Below are 24741 nucleotides of genomic sequence, written 5' to 3' on the forward strand. Positions count from 1 at the left end.
GGGGGGGGGGGTATGGCAGGACCCAGTGAGGAGGGGCAGAAGCTCCCACGGATCTGATCCGTCCAGGATCTGTCAGGAAGGGAGAGTAAGCTGGAGGAGGTTTTCTGGGTCCTGCTCGGCTCTGGGGAGCAGGGGAGCCCTGGGAGGGCCGGTGCCAGTGCCACCCTGGCCATGGTGGGGGGCGGGGCGGTGGGGAGGGGGGGACACAGGTGGCAGGTCGGAGTTTGTGGAGACAGCTGACCTCAGAGCAGCCCAGCCCAGGAAGCCGAGGCCAAGCCTCACAGGCAGGTGGGCTGAGAGGGGTGGGCGGACCCCCGGGGCCGGGGTCATGCTGTGTCACAGCTGCAGGGCTGGGACGCGGCCACGCTCCCAACTCCAAACAAGCCGAAGCTCAGGCCTAAACCCAGACACAACGCGGACCTTCCTCCCCAACTCTCCCCATCCGTGGTGCCCGGCCCTCAGGTCCCCGTGAGCCATCACCCTCACCCCAGCCTTTCCTTCCCCCTGAAGAGGTGCTGCCCGTGGGCATCATCGCCGGGGCCACCATCGGCGCGGGCGTCCTGCTCACCTTCTTCTTCATCGCCTTGGTGTTCTTCCTCTACCGACGGCGCAAAGGCAGTGAGTACGGGCCTCGCGCCCGCCCAGGGCCCCGCGGACAGGCCCGAGGCGCTCCCCGGGTCGGCCTGCAGAGGCTGGCGGAGCGCGTCCAGGCTGCCCTTCCCTGTCCAGGTCGCAAGGACGTGACCCTGAGGAAGCTGGACATCAAGGTGGAGACTGTGAACCGCGAGCCACTCACGATGCACTCGGATCGGGAGGATGACACTGCCAGCGTGTCCACGGCCACTCGGGTCATGAAGGCCATCTACTCGGTGAGGGTCCTCTCCTCCCGGCCCACTCCCCTCTGCACGTACTGGGGACACCTGCCCCAGCTCTACTAAGCACCTTCTGTCTGTCTGCCTTCCATGGTTCTGCTACACACAGGCCCACGCTCACACGTGCTCACGTATGTACACACAGGCGCACAGATGCTCGTGCACATACACGCATGCTTGCACGCACACGTCCTCCCCAGGCTAATTTCCCTGCAGCAGAGGACAGGCAGGTGGGGCCCTCCATAGGGCCGCGCTGAGCCCCATCCTTCCCACACACAGAGTTGGAAACCCCTAGAAGTTTTCTGGTCCAACTGCCCCATAGCTCAGACGAGGAGACAGTCCCAGAGAGGGGCAGTGACACACCCAAGGTCACACTGTGTGGTAGCGACAAAACCGGGGTCAGGTCGGATCTCCGACCTCTCCCCAGCCCCGCGCCCCAGAGCCTCTCCTGGGCTGGGCTCAGACTCAGAACTCGAGTGTGCCCAGGACCCCAGACCCCTCTGGTGGCCCCTGGGCGTGGGGCGGGGGCGGGGGCGGCACGGGTTGAGGCCGGCCCGGCCCTGACGCCTCCCCTGCGACTCCGCAGTCCTTCAAGGACGATGTGGACCTGAAGCAGGACCTGCGCTGCGACGCCATGGACACGCGCGAGGAGTACGAGATGAAGGTGCGCGCGCTGGGCGGGCGGGGTGGGCGGGGCGGGCCCCAGGAGGAGGGGCGCGGACTCTCCGCGGGAGCGGCAGGTGCACCACGGCCGCGCCTCCACCGCGCCCTCGCCCCTCGTCCCCAGGACCCCACCAACGGCTACTACAATGTGCGCGCCCACGAGGATCGGCCGGCATCGCGGGCCGTGCTCTACGCGGACTACCGCGCCCCGGGGCCCGCGCGCTTCGACGGGCGCCCGGCCTCGCGCCTCTCGCACTCGAGCGGCTACGCGCAGCTCAGCACGTACAGCCGTGCCCCCGCGTCCGACTTCGGCCCCGAACCCGCCGCCCCCGGGCCGGCCACCCCTGCTGGCGCCGATTCGGCCGGCACGCTGTCCTATGAGAACTACGACAAGTTCAACCCGCACCCCTTCCCCGCGGCGGCGGGCTACCCCACCTACCGACTGGGCTACCCCCAGGCGCCGCCGTCGGGCCTGGAGCGGACCCCGTTCGAGGCATACGACCCGATCGGCAAGTACGCCACAGCCACCCGCTTCTCCTACACCTCGCAGCACTCGGACTACGGGCAGCGGTTCCAGCAGCGCATGCAGACTCACGTGTAAGCCCGGAGCCCGGCCGGGCGCCTCTGCGGGGCAGAGGACGAGGCTCTCACAGCCGTTCCCTGATATTCAGGGGCGTTGCGCGTTGCTCCTGGCCCGGACCAGCCTTCCTCCTCCGCTGTCGCCCGGCAGGTGGGGAGCAGGTCTCCCGGAAACACCCCGTCCCGAGGATGGTGCTCTGTGCATGCCCCAGCCTCCCGGGCCTGCCCTTCCCTCTTCCTCGGGAGGACGTGTCTCTTCTGACCTGCGCTCTGGCCTGGCCCCGGCGGGGGGACAGGGAAGCGAAGGTTGTGGAGAGCAGAGGGGGCACTTTTTAGCATTCCCATTCCGCACCACCCCTCTGGTCTCCCCTAAGTGGACGGGGCTGTGTGACGATGAGCAGGCGTTGGCTTAGGGGGACAAGCTGTGGGGGCGGGGGGCTCGGGCACAGATATGTGGAAACCCGTTTGCCTGGCCAGCCTCTCTGTCCTCTGCATTCATACCCCGGCAGCATGTCCCCTTCCGGGACTGCAGAAGGGACCTTGGATTGATTTTAGCTGTCCACAGAATAGCCCTGGCACTGAGTTCAGATCCAGCCCTCATTCAGCCGGGAGGGAAGTGCCAGCTGTCCCGGCCGCACATTGTGGACACCTGTCTGTCCGCCTGGAGAGGTTCCGGATTTCTCCAGTAGCCCCATTCTCTCTCCTCTGTGTAGGGCCAGCCGGTTAGATGAGGGGTCCCCCTACAGAAAGGGGCGGTGGGGGAGCCATGTTCTGACTCACCAGCAGGAAGGCTGTGTGCTGCAAAGCAGTTTCCAGAACCCCCTCTAGAGGAGCCCCTTCCCTCCCCAGCCTGCCCTGTAGCCTGGCTTTAACTCTTAAGCCTGTCTGGGGAGTGGTGGTGTGAGGGTGGGATGCTATAGGCTATTTTTCAAAGACAACAGAAAACAATGAAAACCTCATTTGGGGAGAAAAAAGAAAAAAAGCTGTAGGGAATCCCCCACCCAAAGTCCCAATGGGAAGGAAAGGGGGCGTCTGTTCTCCACCAGAATCCTAACACCGTCCATTACTCTGAATTTCCAAGCACTTTGAATCCATTTTTAAACATTCAGGTGGTAAGACCTGTCCCCGATGGGCTCTGACAGGCTTAGGGATGGGGCCTGGCTCTCAGACTCCTTGTCCTGCTCACCAGCTGGTCAGGGGGGCCACCTTCCAGGGCCATGGGAGATAGTCTCTGCAGACAGGTTTTGGTTTGTTAAGTGTCTTTTTTTTCTTGGACCAATCAGATTCCTTCTTCCACTTTCAGTGCCTTGAGTGTCCAGCTTTGGTTGACCGGCCCTGGGGGGGGGGGGCACGGAGGATGGGTATCGCCAGCCCCAGACCCGCCGTCAGGTATCGCAGAGTTTCGGGTACGGCGGGTGAGGGGCCTGGCGAGGAAGGAAGGTGGCACGGGAGGGCACTGCAGGCAATCACGCCCATGCTGTCCCCACACACATTCCACACGGCCATTCTCAGCCACCGCCTCTGACCAAAGAGAACTGTGCCCCCGCCCTGGCCTCCCCTTCTCCCGATGGGCGGGGCCTCTGGGGCGATCCCCGGAACGCGCTTTGCCCTCTCTCCTGGTCACCACTCATTAGTCGTGTTTGCTTTAATGAGTTACATGCTCATCAGCCACAGGCCATCACCACCCTTGCCGATGGGTCTGTGGGGTGACATTCCTCACCGTCCCCGCTGGTAAGGACCAGCTAACGCCCAGGAAGAAAGCAGCTCCCTTCCAGCCCGGCAGACTGCCTCCGCGTCCCCTTCTGCTGCAACACGGGCAAATCCTGGGTGTCTGTGGCAGTGGGGGGCATCATCCAGGTTCCAGCTGCATTCCTCCCCACCCCTGGGACCTGACACCTCCCGACAGAGTCCGTGTATGTGAGCCCCGGGAGAGGGTCTGGTAAAGATGAGTTCATGCGTATTGGGATTATCTTCACAGAAACAGAAGCCATGCGTAATCCGGACAGTTAAAGTCTAAAGGTGGTGATGGCTTTTTAAACAGGAATATTCCAAAAAATATTCATTTGTATTTGGGGTTTGGCCACATTCTGTTTCCACCCTTTTTTGTTTTAGTGCTGGGCCCATTCTGTTGAAAAGCTGAAGACGAGGGGCCCAAGGTCACTAGCCCACTCAGCTGACACTCCCCTGACACAGGGACCGTTAGTTTTCAGAAGCCTGTGACCAGTTACTTCTCTGCTCTCTGCTCTTTGACACCCTGACCGCCCCCCCCCCCAGGGTACGGAGCATGCGCAGGGCAAGGCACAGAGAGACACCAGCGCCCGGGCCCTCTCTGCCCTCTGCAATTTGCACGCTGCTGGTCTGATCACAATCGGAACTGGGGCCTGCCTGTTGGGCCAGAGGGAATTACTTTTTTGGGGAGTGGAAGGCACCCTTGAACGAAGTAGAGCTTTGCTGTTGGAGCCTGGGCCCCGCCAGCAGGGTGCCTGAGTACTTGATGTGGTCGCCTTGGGGATCCTGATCCCCTTCAATCCCCTGATCCCCCGTCATCTTAGTGGGAAGAGCAAGGCACTAGAGGTCAGGAGATCGGGGGGACCCCATCCTTAAGCTGCCATCGACTGAGTGACCTTGGCCTAACCTTTTTACATTTACCGCCCCCGATTTTCTGGCCTTAAAAATAGGGGGAGGGTTGCACAACCCTAGAATTATTCTGCTCTTGCTGTATTCATTTGGTGAGGTGGAGGGCCCAGCCACCCCTGGCGAGGAGCTGGGAACAGTATGTGAGCAGGGAAGGGATGAGGGTGGTGGAAGTTTCTCTCTTGAAAAAAACCTTCACTGTGGGCCTCTTGTCGGAAGTGTTGTGCACGAGTTTCTACTAGGGTCCCCTGGATGCCCACCGGGAGCAGAGCATACCCTGAGCCTCGGTGAGATTGGGACGGGCTTCTCCTCTGACCACCGGGAACGGTTGCTCACTATTGGGTTCTGCCCGTTTGGCAAAGGCGTCCGGGGCCGGGGCGGGGTAGGCAGCGTCGACCGAGGGGTAATGGGAGCAGCCACTTCCACCCCGTCCCCAGGAGCCCAAGGACGGCGCGCCCCTCTCACTGAGGAGCTGAACCTGCCGGCCGGGGCCTCTCGAGCCAGCTGGTGAGGCGTGAGCGTGGCTGACTGCTCTGTGAGCAGCCGGTAGAGGGAGAGGGCAGAGCAGTTTTGACATAAACTCTGGATCTCGAAGAGGTTCTGGTGATTCTCAGCCGCAGTCTCTTTCCTCGTGGGGGCTCGGACTGCGTCCTGAGTCCTGGATCCCTCCAAGCCCAGCCCCAGAGTCTTCGTGAGGTCAGGAAGGGGAGCCACCAGGGATGGAGCGGTGCTCCTCCGAACGCCATGCTGGGGACGGAAAAAGTCAGCTTGACCCCCATCTGCAGGTCCCCGGCCTCTTCTTAACCCATCACTTTGAGGGCAGCCTTCCAGGACCCTTTGGCTCCCACGCTCTGTCGGGCACCACAGGTCCTGGGCTCCTTAGAACGGAATCCGGTGGTCTTTCAGCCCACCTGACACACTGCACACAGCAGTGGTGGGCCATTCAGGTTGGAAGAAAAGCGTATCGAAGCCAAGAGCCCCGCTGGACTGAACTGGCTCGGTCACTGCCTCACTGCGCCATGTGGACCCTCCCGTCCACATGGCTGCACTCCTGGGCCACCCCGGCCTTGGAGACCAAGGCTTCTCTACCAGTCTAGTGCTGTGTGTCCCGGGCGGGTCCCCGCCCCGGGCCTCTTATTAGGGATCACCTGAAAGGCGTTAGTGAAGCTCCTGACCCTGGTGGGACCCGTGAGGAGATGGTCACGGGACACTCCATAGACCGAGGGATGTAATTTGGAAAGGCATCTATTTTTGTGAAGAGGCTATACAACTAGCATTTAAATACCCCCCTCCCTGTCCCTGCCTTCCCTGCCCCCCACGGTATCTGCCTCTCCTGGAGGCCAGCCTCTGTGAAAGGCGTTGGCCCGGCCTCCATCAGCCTGGCCTCCTCCCGCCTCCGGGCTGCTGGCCTGGGCTGTGCGCCGCTGGGGAGAGTCCACGATGTGGGGGTTGGGGGAGGTTCCTTTTTCTTATATCACTGTGAGGGAGCTCCAGGCCCTGTCCCTGGAGAGAGCATTGCTGCGCAGACGTCACAGGCCATATGGGCGGCTCTGGTACAAGCCCACCCTTGAAAATAATAACAGTAATAATAATAATAATAGTAGCTCCGTTTGCATAGAACTATCACATTCCCGCCAGCCTCCTGCCCCTGCTCCCGGCTTTCCGCTGGCCACGACCCCTGGCCTTTCCGAGGGTCGGTGGGCCGTGGGGCCTTCTCCCTGTTTCTGGAGATCAGATGCTGCCCCCGGGAATACCCCCCACGGGGGAGAGCGCAGCCGAGCCCCCGGAGGCCCGGTTGCTGCACGGCCGCCTGGAGGAGTCCGGGGCCCCGGCGGTCCCGCTCTGCACCCCGACCACCCTCGGGGTCACAGCCTCCACTTCTGGCTCCAGTTGAGTTTTCTCCTCCCAAACCCCAATAATAAATGGATCCATGATGACAATTAAGAGAAGAGGAAAAAATATTATTTTTGTTAGGACAGACCATCGTAGGTTTTTAGCAATGTGTGTCCGTGTGTCCTCACGCCTTTTCCTATTCTGCCTGTTTCCATTTTCCTTTTTTTTAAATATTATGTACTATATTTTTAGTCTCAAACACACTATATATTATATATATTTAATTTTTTTATATATATAAATATAAATGTTTTAAAAAGTACCATGTTTTGTGTTATTTTAGGTATGAGCAGCTCTAGTTACTTAAAAGCTCCCCTGATTTGGAGTGAAATGGTCAAATTTGGGGAAAAGATGAGACTTTTGGGTTGAGATTGCAGAAAGGATCTGTTTGTGTTCTCCAGGCGATTACTTATATTTGTGACTGTCGCAGGGCCCTGAGGCCAGGGAAGCCGGCAGCTGGGGGGACACAGAGCGGGAGGTCCCTGCCATGGGAACCCCGCACCCGAAAGTTTGGTGCCAAATCTCATTAGGGCCAGGAAAGGGGGCGACTGAACCTGGGGTCCGGATCCTGAAGGATATGGGAAGGTGGGAGCCAGACGGGTTCCATTTATTAAGATGCAGAGGTTTGGGTCAACAGCCAAGTCCCCAAGCCCGGGGCCTTCTGGTTCTGGTTCGGAGGGAGGAGATGCAAGCAGGTGCCGTGGAGGCCCGGATGGGCCACCCCGCTGAGAAATTTGAAATCCTGGAGTGTAGTGGCCTTCGCAAGGACTGCACTTTGGTCATTTCACAGGAGCGTTTGAGGATCACCAGGAAAAAAAAAAATGGCTGTTTTCAGATCATGTTTTTTGAAAGCTATAGGTCATCAGAGAGACGCAAGGCTTTATTGTCTGCATCACCCGCGTAACAGCCAAGCAAACAGACTCTGGTCCACGGGAGCCGTTCTGTGTGCAAGGGACGCAGGACACAGTCGGAAGCAGAGGTGGGGATGGGCGAGCTGAAAAATACTTTCGAGGTAATGCAACCCATTTCCGAGAAGGTTGGAGGTCACAGTCCGGAGGCCCCGCTGATGGAGGGGCCGGTGCAGTGGGAGCCGTCTCAAGACCACGAGCCTGAGGCGAGTCCCACCTGGACGGGAGTGCGAGGCCCAGGTGCACGTGGAGCTGCGGGCTGCAGCCAGGTAAGTTGAACTGGGGCAGGTAAAGCCTGGCACGATAGTTGGGGGCCAGAAGCAAACAGAATAGAGTAAGAAAAAAACAGAGTAGAGAAGCAAGTGTGCAAACGTGGAGACCCAGGTGAGTCCGCTGCGTGGAGCTGTGTTCGGTGGCTGCTTCTGTGTGGTGGGTCCGCGTGGGAGGCCCCTGCGTCCTCCGTGCATCCCCAGAGCCCCACGCGGGGCCAGCAGGCTCCTGGGGACAAGCCTGTGATCTGTAGATGGCGCCACTCTGCTCCTGACACAGGAGAGGCCACAGATCCTCATCCCACGTAGTAGGCCTCCCTTAAGTCACCCCCTGCTTGAGGTCACGTAGTCATCGCCTAGCTCTGCAGACTTTGAAAAGCCACTCCCTCCTTGTGAGTCCTCTGTCTTGGCGAGCTCTGGCCCGAGGCCCAACAGCCTCCTGTCTGCCCTTCCTCACCAAAGTGTGAGGTTCAGGGCCCCACCAATTGACATCAAGACGGTCTTCCCAGAGCATGGGCTCATTCACCTCTCACCGTCACTGCCCCAGGGTTTTTGCCCTTAAATGGGGTGCCGCCCTGGGGCGTGCCCCGCTCCCCCGCCTCTGTGCCTGGAACGTGCCTGTCCTTTTGCCTTCTTGTTTCCCGACTGTACTCATCTTTAGGGCCTGGCTCAAAGGCCCTCTCCGCTAGGAAGCCTTGCCTGGCTCATTATCGATTCAGCTTCGCTCCCTCCTGGGAAGTCCCGGGACAGGTGAACTGTTTCGGGCTGATCTCACTTCCAGCTGTCTGCTCCGATGGCAGGGTTACGCATGGGGCACATTAGCGCTGTCCTCTTAAACCAAGGGCATTTGAACCCAGAGATCGTGTATCATTTATTTTAGTACCCTCACCCCCCAGCAGAGTGCCTGGCATACAGTGGCTCCATGTGAGCTGGAGGGATGTGGATGGGGAGAAGGGGAGGAAAGCCAGCAGCCCCGTGCATGCAGGGCACTGCGGGGGTGGGGGGGTGCACCTCGAGGACGTGGTGTTTCATGAGGTGGGACAGCATGGTGACTCAAAGCACAGGCTCTTAAGCGAGTTTGCATGCGGTTGGACATCGCCAATACCCGCTAACATTGAGTCTCTCCAAGACCCCTGGCTGTTGGACAAGGCCAACCCGACTCGTTTGGGCCAGTGTGCTATAAACAGAAGTGACATGTCACTTCCAGACCAAAGCACTTAATTGCTAGTGTGAGACCCTCCAGCTCTCCCTCTGCCTGCCTGGCAACAGGAGCTCATTTATTCCAGATGGTGCAGCTTCGTAATAGTGGGTCCCTCTCCGCCTGGGTCCCTGGGTGGCCACGCGAGGCAGAGCCCCTCTGCCAACCCATGATGAGCGTGGAGTTTGAGGGGGAAAGGAATCTGTTTTGTTAGGTTAATGGACGTGTGGAGTTGCTTGTTCCCGCGACACAGCACGGCCCGTCCTGATTAACGCGGGTCTTCTCTGCTTGCTCCTGCCTGACCGCGGTCTCTACAGCCCACTTTTCTCCTCTGTGAAAGGAATTGATGATCGCTCCTGTCCCACACGAAGTGCTTAGCAGAGCTCCCAGCACATGACTGCTCGGTAAGCAGTAGCTTCTGTTAGCCTGGAGAAAGGGGAGCAGCAGGCATGTGCCCCAGGGCCCTGTGCCCCTTTCCTCAGAGACATCGTGAGTGTGAGCGGAGCGGTCAACAACCGCCCCCAGCAGAGCCTCACCCCTCCATTATCCCCCGTCCCCCGGCAGGTCAGCACGTTTTCTGAGCTACCTTTTCTTTGCAAAATGTTGTGAGTGCTCAGTGCGATGAGATACACAAAACCCTTTGCCAATCGCTAAATGCTGTTGAAGTGTGCGCTGATTACCTTGGTCTCTCGACGCTGCATCCCCCCGCCACACACCTTGCCTCCGCCCACGTCCCCCAGCCCCCACGTGCGCGCTGGGTGCTGACAGCCCTGGCAGTGACCCCATAGCAGGGAGTGTGCCTGACAGAGCTGATCTGGCCATTCCCCAGGGTTCTAAAACCAAAAGACCAGCTCTTTGCAAAGCCGGAACCTGGGGGAGGAGAAAGATCACTTCCTTACTTTTCCATTTCCTTACTCACTGTAATTAGCGGCACAGAGGCAGCCTCCCGGGGAGAGCAGAGCCATCAGCTCCCAGAATTGAGCAGGGAGCTTGTCTTTTTGTTCCTCTCCACATAATACTGCTCTCTTGGTGGTCGCTATGCAAACACATCCTGCATTCATTTGCAAACTGGGGAATATTTCATATTTTGAGGCTCAGATGAATTCTCCAGCTCCCCGAAAGAGACACTGTCATGCCCACACTCCTGGTATGCTACCCTACCCGTGCGGGTCTGGGAGGTAACCAACACTTTGTTCTTCTCAGAGCCTCTCTAACATAGATGCCTAACGGATCACACACTCAAGAGTCGAGGGTACCTCCAGGGCACCGGGTCCAACCATGGACCCAAAGCAGGAGCCCCTGTTTGGTCTCAGAGAGAGGCTCTGCCTCAAGACCCTCGAGCCCTGAAAGCAGGGTGGCTTTTTACGGAGCCTGGACTTGGGGATCAGAATGCTGGGACTTCCCTCCGGCTTCCCAGGCACCAGCTCTGTGCCTTTGGGAAAGATCATTGGGCCCTTCCAGGCCTCGGTTTGCTCGTTGATAAAAAATCATTCCTTCATTCGTGGCAAAAATATTTATTGAACATTGACCACGTGTCTGGTACTATTCCAGACCCTGGGGGTGCCGGAAGGTCACATAGAGTGCCTGCCCCTATGGCACTCACAGGACAACGATGGACGGCGGCAGGTGACAGGGAGACAGAGCAGGGTGCGTGGGTAGGTGGCAGGGACGCTGGGAGGTGGGGGGTGGACAATAAGAGAAGAGGAAGGGTGAGCTCGGGGAAAGAATATGCTAGGCGGAGGGAACAGGAGCTGCAAAGGCCCTGAGGCAGGGAGGGGTGTTGAGGGTTGAAGGCCCAGCCAGGAGGCTGCTGCAGGAGTCCTGGGAGGTGGTAGCAAACCCTTTTGGGAAGGCAGCCGGAACAGATCTTGGGAGGACGTGCAGGCCGTTAAAAAGGACTTTGGGAATTATTCTGAGATGGGAAAACGTAGTAAGTCAAGCCATATGAAACTGCTGTTTTTCTAGGTCAGAAATGGTTGAGCAGCAGCAATTTTATTTGGTTCAACCTGATAGATGTAAACGTGTAGTCACGCTCATTTATTATCAGCACTTGAAAAAACAGGCTTTTCTGTTATTTTGGCAGGATTAATTGGAAGACATTTCTTCCTTCTACTGAGCATGAATCTGCCTCCTTGCAATTTTCACCCAATGGCTATAATCCAGCCTTCAGGGCATTGCTGTCTGGGGAGCCGGTCCCCCATCCCCACGTTTGATATTGAGCCTTGGTTGTTACCATGACGTCATGTCTCTTCCGAGACACCTCTTTCCTGAGTTAAATATTTCTGATTCTGCAAACCCTTTCTCTTGCGACGTGGCTCCCTGGCTCCCCTCCTCTCCCGCACCCTGCCTGTGGAGTGAGTTTTGAACAATTGTGGGAAAGCAGTGTTCCCCCTGCAGCCCTCTAATCGGGGAGAGTTCCGCACCTCACCCCGCTAAGGGTCTCTGTTCCCTCACCTCCTCACTTTCAGTAAATACACTGTCTTCTGGCTCTTCCCCAGGAGGGAATGGTGGCCCCTTAACCTCCCAATGGCCCTGAGACCCATCCTGTCCACTGCAGGGGGAGAATGTGCCAGATTCTCAGACAGAAACCCCGAGGAGGCAGAAATCGAGGGCTGCGCGGGTCCTGCAGCTCGGCCGCGGCCAAGCCCAGCCCCACGACCTCGGTTCTCCGAGGCGTCCTGAGACCTGGAATGTTCTGTGCGGTGGGCCTACTTGGAACATTTTAGTAGGATGCTGGCATCACAGTGTCCCAAACCTGGCTGTCAGGATCCGGATCTGTTCCCTCCCTGATCTGAGCATCGGGAGATAAGAATTCTAGTCCAGGCTCCGCCTATTAGTCATGTGACCTTGGACGAGTTCCTGAAACTTTCTGAGTCTCCGTTTTCTTTTCCTTATTTTTTTTTTAAAGATCTTATTTATTTATGTGAGCATGAGCAGGGGGGAGGGGCAGAGGGAGAGGGAGCCCCACGCAGGACTCGATCCCAGGACTCCAGGATCATGACCGGCGCCAAAGGCAGACGCTTCACCGACTGAGCCCCCCAGGCGCCCTGAGTCTCAGTTTTCTTATCCATGAAAGGGGGATAGATAACAACCGACTTCCTCAGCTGGAGGGAGAGCTAACACAGCTGGGTATTAAATGAGCATGTGTCCCGAATCCCACCACGGCTTCCAGCGCCCTCCCCAGTCCAGCGGCCCCTTGGCGCTGCCCCGACCCCCGCAGTGGCTGAGTGGTCTCCCCGTTCCCTACGTTGTGCCCCAGAATCTGTCCTTCACAGCAGCCATTCTGTGAGGAGTCGTCTCCCCTGGCGAAAAAGCACCTGGTCTTCATTTCACCGTCAGACTTCCACTGAAAGCACAACCGAAGGAATCCTCTCGAAGCGTAAATGATACCCCATCGCGCCTTTGCTTCAGACCTCACGGCGTCCCATCCCATGCAGGATAAAATCCATGCGCCTGGTGGGTCCCTGGGGCCCTAGCGTGGCTGCCCCGATTACCTCTTGCCGGCCTTTGTCACTTCCCAGGACTGACCTCCTTGCTCTCAGGGACATTCTATCCCTGAGTGAAATGCTGGACCCCTTCCTTCACTGGACCACCGAGGTTTGGGGGATGCTTAGGGAGGGGAAGAAGTTGGCGTATATTAAGAAAACGTGCCCGGCATTTCGTACATGTGATTGCATGCTTCGTTCGGAGGAATGGGCCCCTGGAGCCAGGCCTTCAAGGGAACACCCCTCCTCCACCCAGCACCCGGTGGGCCCGCTCAGAGAAGAGCTCAGCACACCAGCCACGGAAGCTTCTGGCCCCAGAGCCCCCGGGGCTCCGGCTCTCCTTCTAATAACCTAAAGGCTATTAACAGTCTCTTCAGTTATTAAAACCATTTTTTGATGCCTGTCCCTTTGGTCTTGGCTACATGCCCTGAAAAGAAGCTGGCATCCCAGATTCCCCTTTGAAAGGGCAGCCCTTCACCAGGCTAGAGAGAGAGGCAGAGAGCGCCCTGCCCAGGCCCTGCCCTGTTCTCACGGGAGGACACGGACCCCGGCCCTGGACAGAGGGGCCTCCTGGATTTAAAATCTCCTTGCGGGTCGAAGAACCTCAAGGCCTGAGTAGAAACACTGGCGTCTGGAGGACTGCGGAGAAAAGCCTCCTGTTTGAGCTCAGGCCCATGGGCTGATTGCAGGGGTCCGATTCTGGCACCTGAGTCCGTCAACAGCGCTGACACTCCCCAAGGGCAACTTCACCTCTTTTTTCTGTCAGAAATCAGGAATATCAGGGCGCCTGGGTGGCTCAGTCGGTGAAGCCTCTGCCTTCAGCTCAGGTCATGACCTCAGGGTCCTGGGATCGAGCCCCACATCAGGCTCCCTGCTCAGCGGGGAGTCTGCTTCTCCCTCTCTCTCTGCCCCTCCCCCCTGCTTGTGCGCTCTCTCTCTCTCTCTCTCTCTGCGTCAAATAAATAAGTAAAATCTTAAAAAAAAAGAAAAAGAAAGAAAGAAAGAAAGAAAGAAAGAAAGAAATGGAATATATATGACCAGAATGGCATCTGGACCACTGATCTCCGATTCTTCTAGGCTCTAACATCTAGGGGCGCAAGATTCTGAGGTCTTTTAGGGGTGCCAAAACGGCCACCATGGGGCAGCCTGGACTTTCAGGAGCAGACGCTTTCAAACGCTCTGCACCAGCTTCTGTGTCTGTAACGGTCTTGGCAAGTCAGTGGCAGGAGCCAGGATCGGGGTTTGGGACCCGAAGGCCTTCCCACCGCAGCTTCTTCCCCTCGTCCTGGACGCTGACTCAGTGCAGCATCTCAGACTCCCTCCGGGCTTTCGGCACCGCAGAAAAAAAAAAAGACGTGACTTCCTCTTACCTAAAGACTCCAAGGAAGAGTCACCTCCTCCAGGAAGGCCTCCGCCCACCACGCCACATTAAGTGCCCCTCCTTGGTGGTCTTATCTGTGCCTGTCATTGTACACCCAGCGCAGCTTACCAAGGTCCTGGCAGTTGGAAGAGGAGTCTTTCTTTCTGCAACAGGGTGCCCTCCGGCCATTGCCCGCGCGTGGCCCCCCAGTCACACCCGAGCACACTACAGTCTGCCTTCTGCTCCTGCCAAGACTCCCAAACACACCCTGCTCTGGTCATCAAGCCCAATGGTCACTTTTCAGCTACTCTGTTCTGGGATCATCTTTAAACAAAGGCTGAATCATGACTTCCTACAAATACAAAGTGAACCCGAGTCAAGCATTGTATTTAACCCATTCATTAATGAGAGATCTCAGCATGTTCGAGGGAAAATCCAGAAGGCCACAGGGCACGGGCCAGCCAGACATTCTGCCACGAATTTGCAAAGAGAAGCAAACGTGGTCTGGACACAAAGTGCGCACCGGCCAAGCACGGTGCGTCTGCGTGTCCGTGGACGGGACCTGCGCACTGCAGTTTTCTACAACTGACGGGAATATAAGGGAGCGGAGAGACCACGAAGGGCAGAGGTGACCTTGATGGGTAAGGCAGGACATGCAGTGGGCTCTTCTGTCCTGACACTTCCTTGACCTGTAGGCAGCCTTGAGCACGGGGAGCCCCTCCTTCCGCTGTGTGGCGTGGCTCGGATCCCCCCATCTCTCTGACCACTCCTCGGCAGGGGCTCCTCTTCCTCCACCTGCCCCTTTCCTGTAGGCATTCTCCAAGCTTTTATCCGGGACCCCCTTTACCCCGGACCCACACCCCTGAGGGACATCCCACCGACTCTGTTGTCTTTAGGGCTCCAGCGATAGGCTGGGGACTCAGGAAGTTCTGTGGCCAGCTTCCCTCCAGGCTGCTGACCTCTGTTTGTTTGTATCTTCACCAGCACCTAAGGACAGCATGCCCTACCTGCCGAACCCACTTTTCTTCCTCAAACTGCATCACTTTTCACCCAGGGGCCGACGCTACCACCTCGGGAGCCAGGCTTGTGTCTCTCCCCTTCCTCACTTCCTGGATCTCAGACCTGCAGATTCTGCTCTCCCCCATCACGCTCCAGCCCGGCTTCTCCTCTCCCATCCATTACTCCGCGTTGGTTTTTGGCTTTCTTCAGTCTAGTCTGTATTAATGTGACAGCCTCCAATCTGATCTTCCCGTCTCCGGCCTGGCTCCATCTAAACCACCCTTGACTCTGCTGCTGGAATAATCCTTCTAAAATGCAAATCTGATGTGATACTCTCATCCCTGAAGTCATTCCATGGCTCCCTGTCAAGGTCGGGACAAAGTTAAGCCCATTAGCAACATGGTTAAGGGCCTCCGTGACCTACCCCTCTCTCCAGCCTCACGTCTTGCTGAGTCCCGTCCTGGGGTTTAAGGATATCACCTGTGAGTCTACTTTCGGTTCCCGGGGATGAGGCACATGCCATTTCTTGCCTCCTTGGAACAGGTGGTTTTCTCCTTGGAACAGTGTCCACCCCCCTTTATCTTTGCCTAGTTTACTCCTGGTCATCCTACAAAACCCATACTGGGCTTTGCCTCCTCCCTGAAGATGTTCTCCCCACCTGCTCCTGTCTCATTATGGGCCCTGCCTCAGTGTTCCTTCCCTGTGTTTCCATCTCTGCATTCAGGGTCACGGACAAGCTTGTGGCCATTGACTTATCGCAGGAAAAGCTGGTGGCTCCCTGCTTTTCTCTTTCTATGCACTTGGCATGCTGGGTGGTGTCTCTCTCTGTCAAGAGGCTTCCAGGAATTGGGCTCGGTGTAAACTCCTTTCCCCACTCGATGTCCTCTTCCTGCCCAGTGCCTGAGGGTGGCTGGCCCCCCAGAGGAGAGCATCTGTGTGTAGCCCCTCACCCCAGGTAGGCTCTCAGGGACAGCAGGAGATACAGGAGGCCAGCAGTGAGTGGAGGGGAAGGACGTGTGAGGGACTGGCGACACAGGCTTCCCATTTCATCGTTTAAACCCACTCAGTCCTTCAGCTCGGGACTCTGGGCCAAGTCTCTGGAAGTGTGGAGACACGTAAATGATGGCTTCTGTCCTTTGGGAATGTGCCGTCCAAGAGCAGAGACGTACCTGTCTGCAAAGCCCCGGACCTGCAGGGTGATCTCTGAACCCTCGGAATCTGAGCCTAGGGCTGCTTCAGCAGGAAGAGAAGGCCATTACTAGTAAGCGTTGAGGGTTCAAAGCGAGGACAGTGTAACCTCTGAGCAGGGACGTGAAGGATGAGAAAGGCAGCCTACTTTTTCCCGGGGAAGGAAGGCATTCCAGGCAAGGTTCCCAGTGCTTGGCGTGGTTTTCCTGGGCTAACCCGTGGTCACCCGCTTGTGTGTGGCCTGGGTGTGGGGACGGGGACAGGCCACCCCGTGTTCCAGGCAGGCTGAGGTGCTTCTGCCCCCGCCCCCGTGGGCACCCAGGCTCCAGCAGGGGCTCCAGGCACAGGACTGCAGCCTCCTCTCCACGCCTGGTTTATTATGCACGAGGCAGGCAATTTGCCTCCCGCCCCGGGGACCCATCTCGGAGACAAGAAGGTAGTTTGTTCTCTGTAATGGCTGTGCTGGAGTGTGGCGAGGCGGCAGGCAGGGTGGGCGTGAGGGCTGGGGCTGCACGGAGGGGGCCGGGGGCTGCACGAAGGAGGCTGGGGCCTCCATGGCTCCCCCTACCCTTCCTCTTGTGCGGCTTGCTTTCTTTCCCCTGCTGCCCTGTCCTTCTGCTCTGTGCTCTTGAGCCTAGTGGTTCCTTCTCCCATTACCCTCTTTTTTGTGCTGGGACGGGGTGGCGCTGGAGGGTGTAGAGGGATGACAGCAACCGTCCCCTTGCCACAGGAACTCAGCCTCTGGGGACCCTGGCTTCCTCCCTCCCACCCTTGGCCATCTCTGTCCCTCCTTCTCCCTCCGGCTCCCTCATGATCTGTTTTCCCGCTGACCCTGACCTTCATCCCTATGCCCACGGGAAGACACCCCCAGTATGCTGCCATCATTTCCAGGTGATGAAAGTCCAGGCAGATCCCAAGGATGGGCACCTGCCTCACTGGAGGACCTGCCCCCAGCCTTCCCATTCACCAGAGGCGATTCCCTCGTGAAGCCCAGACCTTGCCAGGCTGGGGTCTCCTGGGGGGAGCGCCCTGGGGTGTCCAACCCACCACTGACTGTGGCTGGGCTGGTGAGTTTCTACACACACTCAGAAGGAAGCTGGCAGGTGTCCGTCCCTGCGGTCCCCACGCGCAAGTATCCACAGCTCTCACCCCTGCCCTTCCCTGCGCCATCGGCAGCATCAGGCCAGGCCGCGGAACTCGTGCCCGGGGGCTGTCCGCACAGCACAGCCAAGTGTGAGCACAGCCGAGTGTGAGCGCAGCCCAGTGTGAGTGCTGACAAGTGTGAGCGCTGACGAGTGTGAGCTTAGTGAGTGTGAGCTTGACGAGTGTGAGTGCAGACGAGTGTGAGCGCTGATGAGTGAGATTGCAGACGAGTGTGAGCTCAGACGATTGGGCACAGGCTGTTCCTATTCCGGCAAGTGAGTTGTGTGCTTGGGATGCTTCTCCTCCTTCTGGAGCCTTCCATCTCCCCTGCTCTGTAAAGTAAGGAGGTTGCCTTGGCTGGACTCAGAGGTCATACACACTGAGTTCCCATGTGAGGGTAGAGGCTATTCCAGAATATCCCGGGCAGGGTAGTGTCCTCTGTGCTCATGGATTTGGGAAGGCTCGCCATCCAAGGTGGCCTGTGAGTAGCCGAGCAGAGCATGGAGTGGCCAGGGAGTGATTTGGGGCCTCTGTGTGACAGGAGCAGGGCAGGCACTGGGCTGGGGACAAATGCAGCCGCAAGCAGGAGTGTGGGGGTAGGATGGTTAGGATGGGGTCCCAGAAATCCTCAGGCAATGTTCTCAGGGAGCAAGGGATGCAAGAAGGAGCCAGAGGAGCCAGAAGGGCCCTGGTAGACAGCGGGGGAAAGAGCAAGAGAAGTGCCCAGGCCAGCACCTGACCCGGCACCATGGACCAGGACCCTCCAGGACATGAGTTGGGAGTGTATTGTGGGGACCTGGACCTCCCTAAATGTCCTCTGAGCCTCTGGGGTCAGAGAGCCCTGTCCCCTGAGGTTTGCTGAACTTCCCAGTAATGTAGGGGCACCTCCTCCCAAGAACGTGTGGGTTCATGGTCAAGGCAGCCCCACTTCTCCCGGAAGGGAAAGGCTGCAGCCCCTGGGGTTTGTGTGGGGTGCGTGTGCCCCAAGAGGTCTGTGTTGCGGTGGAAACATGCATGTGGTGGGAAGGTATGCACTGAGGTTGCTACTGAGGCCGAGAGGGTCTTGGGTGCACCTGCCAGGGCTCAGCCACTGCTCCGGGAGAGAGGGAGGAGCCAAGGGAAGGCAGAGCATCCAGGGGAGGTGAGCGATACCCACAGAGCTGGCCAGGCAGGAGGTGGGAGGCGGCAGGAGGATGAATGGGCCTGACAGGGAGGAGGAACCTTTCTCAGCCACAGATCTCAGGAGAGAGAACAAAGGAGCAGCCCAGACGCAGAGAGGAGGGTGAGCAGGAGCCCAGGAGCCGGATGGGGGAGGAGTTTGGGGGGAGGCAGGCAAGAGAACGGCAGAGCCCACCGAGATGGGCCCAGCTCCCTGAGTGTAGGTGGGCACCTGCTCAGTGCCCCGTGGGGCCGGCCCATGGTGGGGAGCAGATACCGTCACAGGTGCTTTCTCGGTGGCTCTGAGGGGAGCTGCTCATGTCACCCGGGGCCGTGGAGGCCGAGGGCGGAACCAGCACGAGGCTGAGGTGCACCACAGGGACGTGGCCAGAGGGGCCAAGGAGGGCCCGACCCAAGACGGGGCTGCTGATCCCAGAAGCCCGTCACTGCAGCTCCCCGGGCCCCTCGGTGCAGGACGGGGATCCCTCCTGCCTTGATGGGCCCGCAGAGGACCCTTCTATTCAGCTCTCTGGGGATACAGGCCCAACCAGGTCACCTCCGGTGCCAGACGTGCCGTGTGCCCAACAGACGCTCCGCGGGCAAACCGCCGACGCTCCAGTGTGTCCTGCCGCAGGCGAGACCCTCCCGGGAACGTAGTCCTTTCCCACCCTACGGAGGGCGTCAAGCTCTCCTTCAGCTCTGGGACGATTTAAAACTGAAGTCAGAGCATCCCTCGGCTGGAACAGTCTGTTTTTCTCTTTAAAAAAAAAATCTTAATATGTTTATAGGTTTGATTTATTTTTATTAGCTTCCATGCTGGTCAACATAAAATAATTATAAATTCAAGATTACAGTGAAAATCACTACCATTTTAATTTAAAAAAACAGCATAGGAGGTTCGTAGGCTATACACTGTCTCCCGTATTTCTTCTGGAAACATTAAAAAAATCCTGTCACGCAATAGAAAAGGTTTTAATGGGAAAGAGAAGGAAAGAGGCGAAGAGGTGGGAGTGGAGAGCGTGGGGTGGAGCCTGGGAGGCCAGAGAACCCCCAGGAGGGACTGGGATTCCCATCAGCTCCTGGAGCCGAGCCGGCACCGTCGGGCCCCTCCAGGCTCTGGGGGTGCAGCAGAGAACCCCGAGTCTGGTCCCCGCAGCCCCGGGGCTCTGGCTTCTGGCCTCCCACAGAGCAACCAGGTTTGGGCCTTCATGGGAGCCACTGTCCTTGGCTGTCACCCTGTAGGAGAGGCGCTCCTGGGTCCAGAAGCTCAGCTGTACTTAGGGCCCCTTTGTACCCCCCACCCCCGCCGCGAGCATGCGTGTGAGTAAGGGGCCACCGGCCAGGCCTCCCACTCCCGAGCAGCCCGCACCCCTCCCAGCACACACGGTGGGAGAAGGGTAAGGCAGCCACATTTATCTTGGCGTAATTATCTGTCAGGTACAGCGGGGAAGCCTCAGCCACCCCCAACCACGCAGGAAAATGAATCACACACATGTACACAGACACGGGGGCGCGATCTCGCCCTCGGGCGCAGGGTCTCAGCCGGGCCAGCCCTGGACTGCACACCTGCCTGCATCCACCCCACAGCCTGGCTGGACACTGACCCCCTCCTTCCAGCCCGAACTCCTCGCTGGGCAGGACGGGGAGCTCCATCTGGCCTTCAGAGGTCACGGATGCCAAGGAAGACAAACAGAACGCTTGGCGGTGTCTGACGACAGCCGCTGCAGGTGGGAGGGAGGCCGCAGGACTTGCCTGTCTGTCCTGACACGGACGGCCCTGAGACTCCAGATGCCCTGTGCTGGGTCCGTCTGCCACAGCGAGGACGGCCACTCTTCAGGGTCTAGCCAGCAGGTCTAGGACCGTGTGGGGCCCTGCACACACATGTGCTTTCCTCGATCCCCATGAGGGAGCCCCGTGGAATCGGTGTTTCTGTTCGCTGTAGGGATGAGGACACACTGGTTGTGTCCTACCGGAACCCGGCTCTGCAGGTGCCGGGACGGGGCTCTGTGGCAGGAGCGTGAGTCCCCAGAGGAGCAAGGGCGGGTCACTTCTCGTGTGAGCTTTTGCGTCTCCCTCTTTAAAGTGCGTGTGGTCTGCTCATCTCTGAATCCTCTTGGGGATGTAATGAGATAGCAAGGCTTGGTGCATGCAGTGGCTCAAGAGAAGAGGTGCCTCAGCCTTTAGCCTCTGCCCCGTGTCCCTCTGCACTCAGGGGGCTCGGAGCCGAGAGCCTGGCTGCACGCAGACGCCCAAACCTTCCTATGCTCAGGACCCTTCTGGCAGTCTGATAAAGCCTAGGGACTACTTCTCACTGTCGGCGAGCAAGAACCCGGTCTCCTTCATGGCCCTTCCAGCCAGACCAAGAGCCCGATTGACATGAAACAGATTAACAGGGGAAAAAGTCAAATTCAATAGCATCTATATGGGGAATCCACACAGACATGGAAATTCCAAAGACCATCAGGCAAAATGAGGTATCTGTGTCATCCCAAACTAAGGAGAAGGGGGCAGGGGTCTGGGACTTCAGAGGGAAGGAGTGTAGCTCACAGGGCAATGCGGAGAAGAGCAGATATTTGGTAATTAGATGTCTTCCCTGCCGTGCAGACAGGACACTCAGATAAAGTTCATCTCCGCTCATAACCCTTATTCTGGGAAAGACCCCCGATTCAGATTCTTCTGTGTGGTTAAGGGAGGGGCAAATGTTTCTCTTGAGCCCACAGGGTCGATTGCCTGCAGCTCAGAACAGTCCAGATGCGAAAGTGGCCCACCCTGGGGCAGCTCCCACATCACAGTGGGCACCTACAATTGTAAAGGAAGCCGATTTTACTGAAAAACCGTTATTGAAGGAACCAAAACAAACAAATTCACGACATCTACCCCCTTCTCCAATGATACATTCAATCACCAGATCTAGTGGCAGATCACTTCCGAGGTGGAACGAGGGTGGAGGATTTTCAGGAGGCCCGCAGCCACAGGGAGAATATGAACGCTCCTTGGTTTCTACCAATGACAGAGATCCGGGTGTTATTAACAGTACTGGGGCTTGTGGTAGAAAAATCCTGAAATCATTTAGAGTTAGTGAAAATATGGCCCCTCACCCAAGTCCCCGGCCCCCTTTAAAAGCTACCCATGCATCTCAGGTTAAGAGTAGAAGCGATTGGCTGAAATACACATTCATGTGAATTAGGAAAAGCAATTTAGGGAGATCAGAGACAGAGAGGGTCCACCCACGAGGGCTTTCTGGAACATGTAGGCGTTTTTATGAGCAAGGCAGCCAAGAACCTGGGTGGTTGAACGACCTGCCTGAGCACACGAAGGGGTGGGCAGCAGAAACAGGGCTCCCACTCCTCGGTGCCCCCGCCCCTGCTCCCAGGTGATCTCCATCTCGTTGTGCCCCCTTGCCCTCTGCTCTCCCCTCTTGAGGAGAACACAGCCCCCTCTGTCCAGCGTGCTCTCCCCACCCCTCCACACTGCACGTGTGGGTGGCTCTGCTTTATTCTGCGTGGTCCTGTATGGCTCCACGTGGCTCCACGTGGCTCATGGCTGTGCACCACTGCTTGCTGGGGCTTGGGCTCAGTGGCAGGAGGGAGCTGGGCTCAGAGGAGTGGTGGCTGCTCCTTTGAGTTGAAGAGAGAGGTTGGCTTGCATTCAGGCAGGACAAGGAAAAGCCACTGGCGTGGACTGGGGGTGAGGAAGTGGGGGCCAGACGCCGTTGGCCCTCCATCAGCAGGCTGGATAAAGGGACCCACCCACGGGACTCCCTGGGAGCTGAGGTGGAGGGGCTCCCTCACCCCCCGGCCTTCGGGGGCCCACAGAAGAAAGAATGCCAGCCTCAGACTCCACCACCGCCCTGTACCCCAGACTCACAGCGGGACCTTGAGCATCACCTGCCTGCATTGAGCCTGCTCTCTCCACTGAGAGAGAATGAGCCTCTTCCTCTCTGTTCTCGGGGGTAATCTGTCAGCACTAAGGGGCTAGACAGCTGTTAGCTATTATTAACAGGAAAAGACAGGGTTTCCCGGGTCACGTGCCTGTGTGTCCTCGGCAGCCGTCTTGTCTTGACGGAGCTGTGAATCCACGAGACTCGCAGAGGCCAAGGAACTTGCTCCTGCTCGGTCGCTCACCTTTCTAACCCAAACCAGGCAGACACAGTCTTCTGCAGACCCTGGAGGAGCTCTGCCTCTGTCTATGAAGGGATTTACCTCCTTCGCTTTTCCTCCCTAAGATGTTAAGTTCTTAAAGGGCCCACAGCACCTTGGACTTCATGAATATCCTTTATATCTCCCTCCTTAGAGCTCACAATCCTCCGAAATGGGCACAGATAAAGAAACTGAGGCTCATACAGAAAATTAGTGATCACATGGGTCCAGGAGTCCCTCATCTGACTCTTTCTAGGACTCACTTCCGTTGGAATGAAGATGGGCTCACGGAGCGTGGGGCAGCAGGGATGGGAAGCAGGAGGTAGGGCAACATTGAAATCCTCCCTTGGAGGAAAACTGGTAGCTGCAACTCTTCAGAGGTGTTTCCCTTGCCCTTGGTCTATCATCTTGCTGCTGAGTCGGCCGCCCTTACTCACTTAGGGTTGGGAAATGTCACGGCTCCTAAAACAGGCTTCAGGGAGACACTGAAGTGACTTCTTATTGCAACACGCTCTGAGAGCTTTTGCGTCCTGAGTCTCTCCGCTGTTCTCCTTGAGGGGATGCTGCCCTCAGGTGGTGAGAGCAGTGACCGAAGGTGCACTGACCCGTCTGGGCTCTCACCTGGCCCAGCAGGCAATCCAGTAGGGTTGTCATTCATTGCACGGTGACCTTGCCCGAGGGACCTGCCCCCGGCCACCGATGGGGATTTTGTGCATGCAGCCTAGGCTTCCAGCAGCTCAGCCCCTTCATTCCGAGATGCTTCATCCCTAGACCTCAGCCACACTCTCCAACCGCCCCCCTCCCGCCAGCCAAGGACAGCCCTGAGGGGATGCTGGAGGGAGCAGGGGATCAAGAAAGCCAGCAGCTGTCCTTTCCTGTTACTAAGTAACCATGGGACCTGGAACATGCATTCTACATTCTACCCAAGGGCTCACACCATCCTGCCAGAGAAGTGTGATGTCCATTTTGCAGATAAAGAAACAGGCGGAGTTTAAATCCGTGGTTCTTACACTTGGTAGTTCCATTATCCCTGTACATTCTTAAAACCTATGGAGAACCCCCAGGAGCTTTTGTTAATCGGGGTTATATGTATCCATATCGGCTGTGTTAGAAAGTAACAATGAACTTTAACAAATACTTATTAATTCATTTAAAAATAACAACACACATTATATGTTAACATAAAAAACATTTTGAGAGAAGAACAATACTTACACTTTTGTAAATCTCTTGAACACTTGGCTTGTTAGAGACAGATCACAGCTGCTCACAGACCACCTCACCCATGAAAGAACGGGAGTAAGAAAAGAGAATCAGGGGCACCTGGCTGGCTCATTGGGAGAGCATGCGACTCTCCATCTGGGGGTCGTGAGTTCAAGCCCACGTTGGGCGTAGAGCTTACTTAAAGAAAAAGATTTAAAAAATAAAAAGGCAAACAATGTCATAATGTTTGTATGGAAGTAGTTTTCAACCTTGTGGAAGTCCTGAAAGGGTCTTGGGGGACCCCCAGGGACCCCAGGGCGGAACTCCGAAAGTCACCGGTTTAACTGATGTGCCCGTGGCTGGGCAGCCCACGTGGGGTGGTGGAGCTGGGAGGCACCCAGGCTCGCCCAACACTCCCGGCCCCCACTCACCCTCTCTGGGCATCAGGGGCTCCTCTGTAAGATGAGGGTGGGCTTCTCCGTGGCCTAGGGCCCTCTGACTCTGACCTTTCCTGACCCAGTCTGGGGCAGCTCTGGGTCCTGGGCCACGGCCCACATGGGGAGTGCGCGGTATCTGCATGTCACGGGGCCAGCACAGCGAGAATGTCTACAGCGGCAAGAAAGACCAGTGGGACCTCTTTCTGCTTCCACCTTCTCTTGGGAAGACAGCTCTGGGTTCTATACTTTCCCAAGAAAAGAGGTGCCTCTCCCCACCCCAACCTGTGGCATCATGGAGTTCAGGCATGGACTCAGCCTCCGGCCCCCAGGGCAGGGGGTGGTAGGTGGCAGAGGGGGCAGGGTGGGGGCCAGGCTGTGTTCGGAGGTCCCGGTCCGTATGACCTGCTTTCAGACGGAGCGGGAATTCCACCTCCCTCCTTCCTCACACACACTGTTGAGCAGAGAAAGGTCTACAGAAGAGCATTTCAGGTGGAAGGAATGGGATTCAGGAAGTCACGGAGCAGGGAAGGTCCGGGAACTGGAGAGTTAGTGTTCGGTGGGCATTTCAAAGGGCCTTTTCCCCAGTCTCTTCCTTCTCCTCTCACCTGCACCT

At 57.6% G+C, this 24741-nt stretch overlaps 1 protein-coding gene across 1 annotated transcript in view; it reads left to right on the top strand.

Annotated features, from left to right (window-relative positions):
* The window catches only part of KIRREL1 (kirre like nephrin family adhesion molecule 1), a 21836-nt gene extending 14970 nt beyond the window's left edge, over window positions 1-6866 (top strand). The window contains exons 11-14 of the mRNA XM_040635872.1: window positions 511-618; window positions 730-869; window positions 1459-1536; window positions 1660-6866. Of these exons, the coding sequence (XP_040491806.1) occupies window positions 511-618; window positions 730-869; window positions 1459-1536; window positions 1660-2136 (803 nt within the window). The 3' untranslated portion in view covers window positions 2137-6866. The remainder of the gene's footprint in view (window positions 1-510; window positions 619-729; window positions 870-1458; window positions 1537-1659) is intronic.
* Window positions 6867-24741: the final 17875 nt, after the last annotated feature.

The sequence above is a fragment of the Ursus maritimus genome, unplaced genomic scaffold, assembly GCF_017311325.1.
Source record: "Ursus maritimus isolate PB19 unplaced genomic scaffold, ASM1731132v1 scaffold_2, whole genome shotgun sequence".
NCBI lineage: Eukaryota > Metazoa > Chordata > Mammalia > Carnivora > Ursidae > Ursus > Ursus maritimus.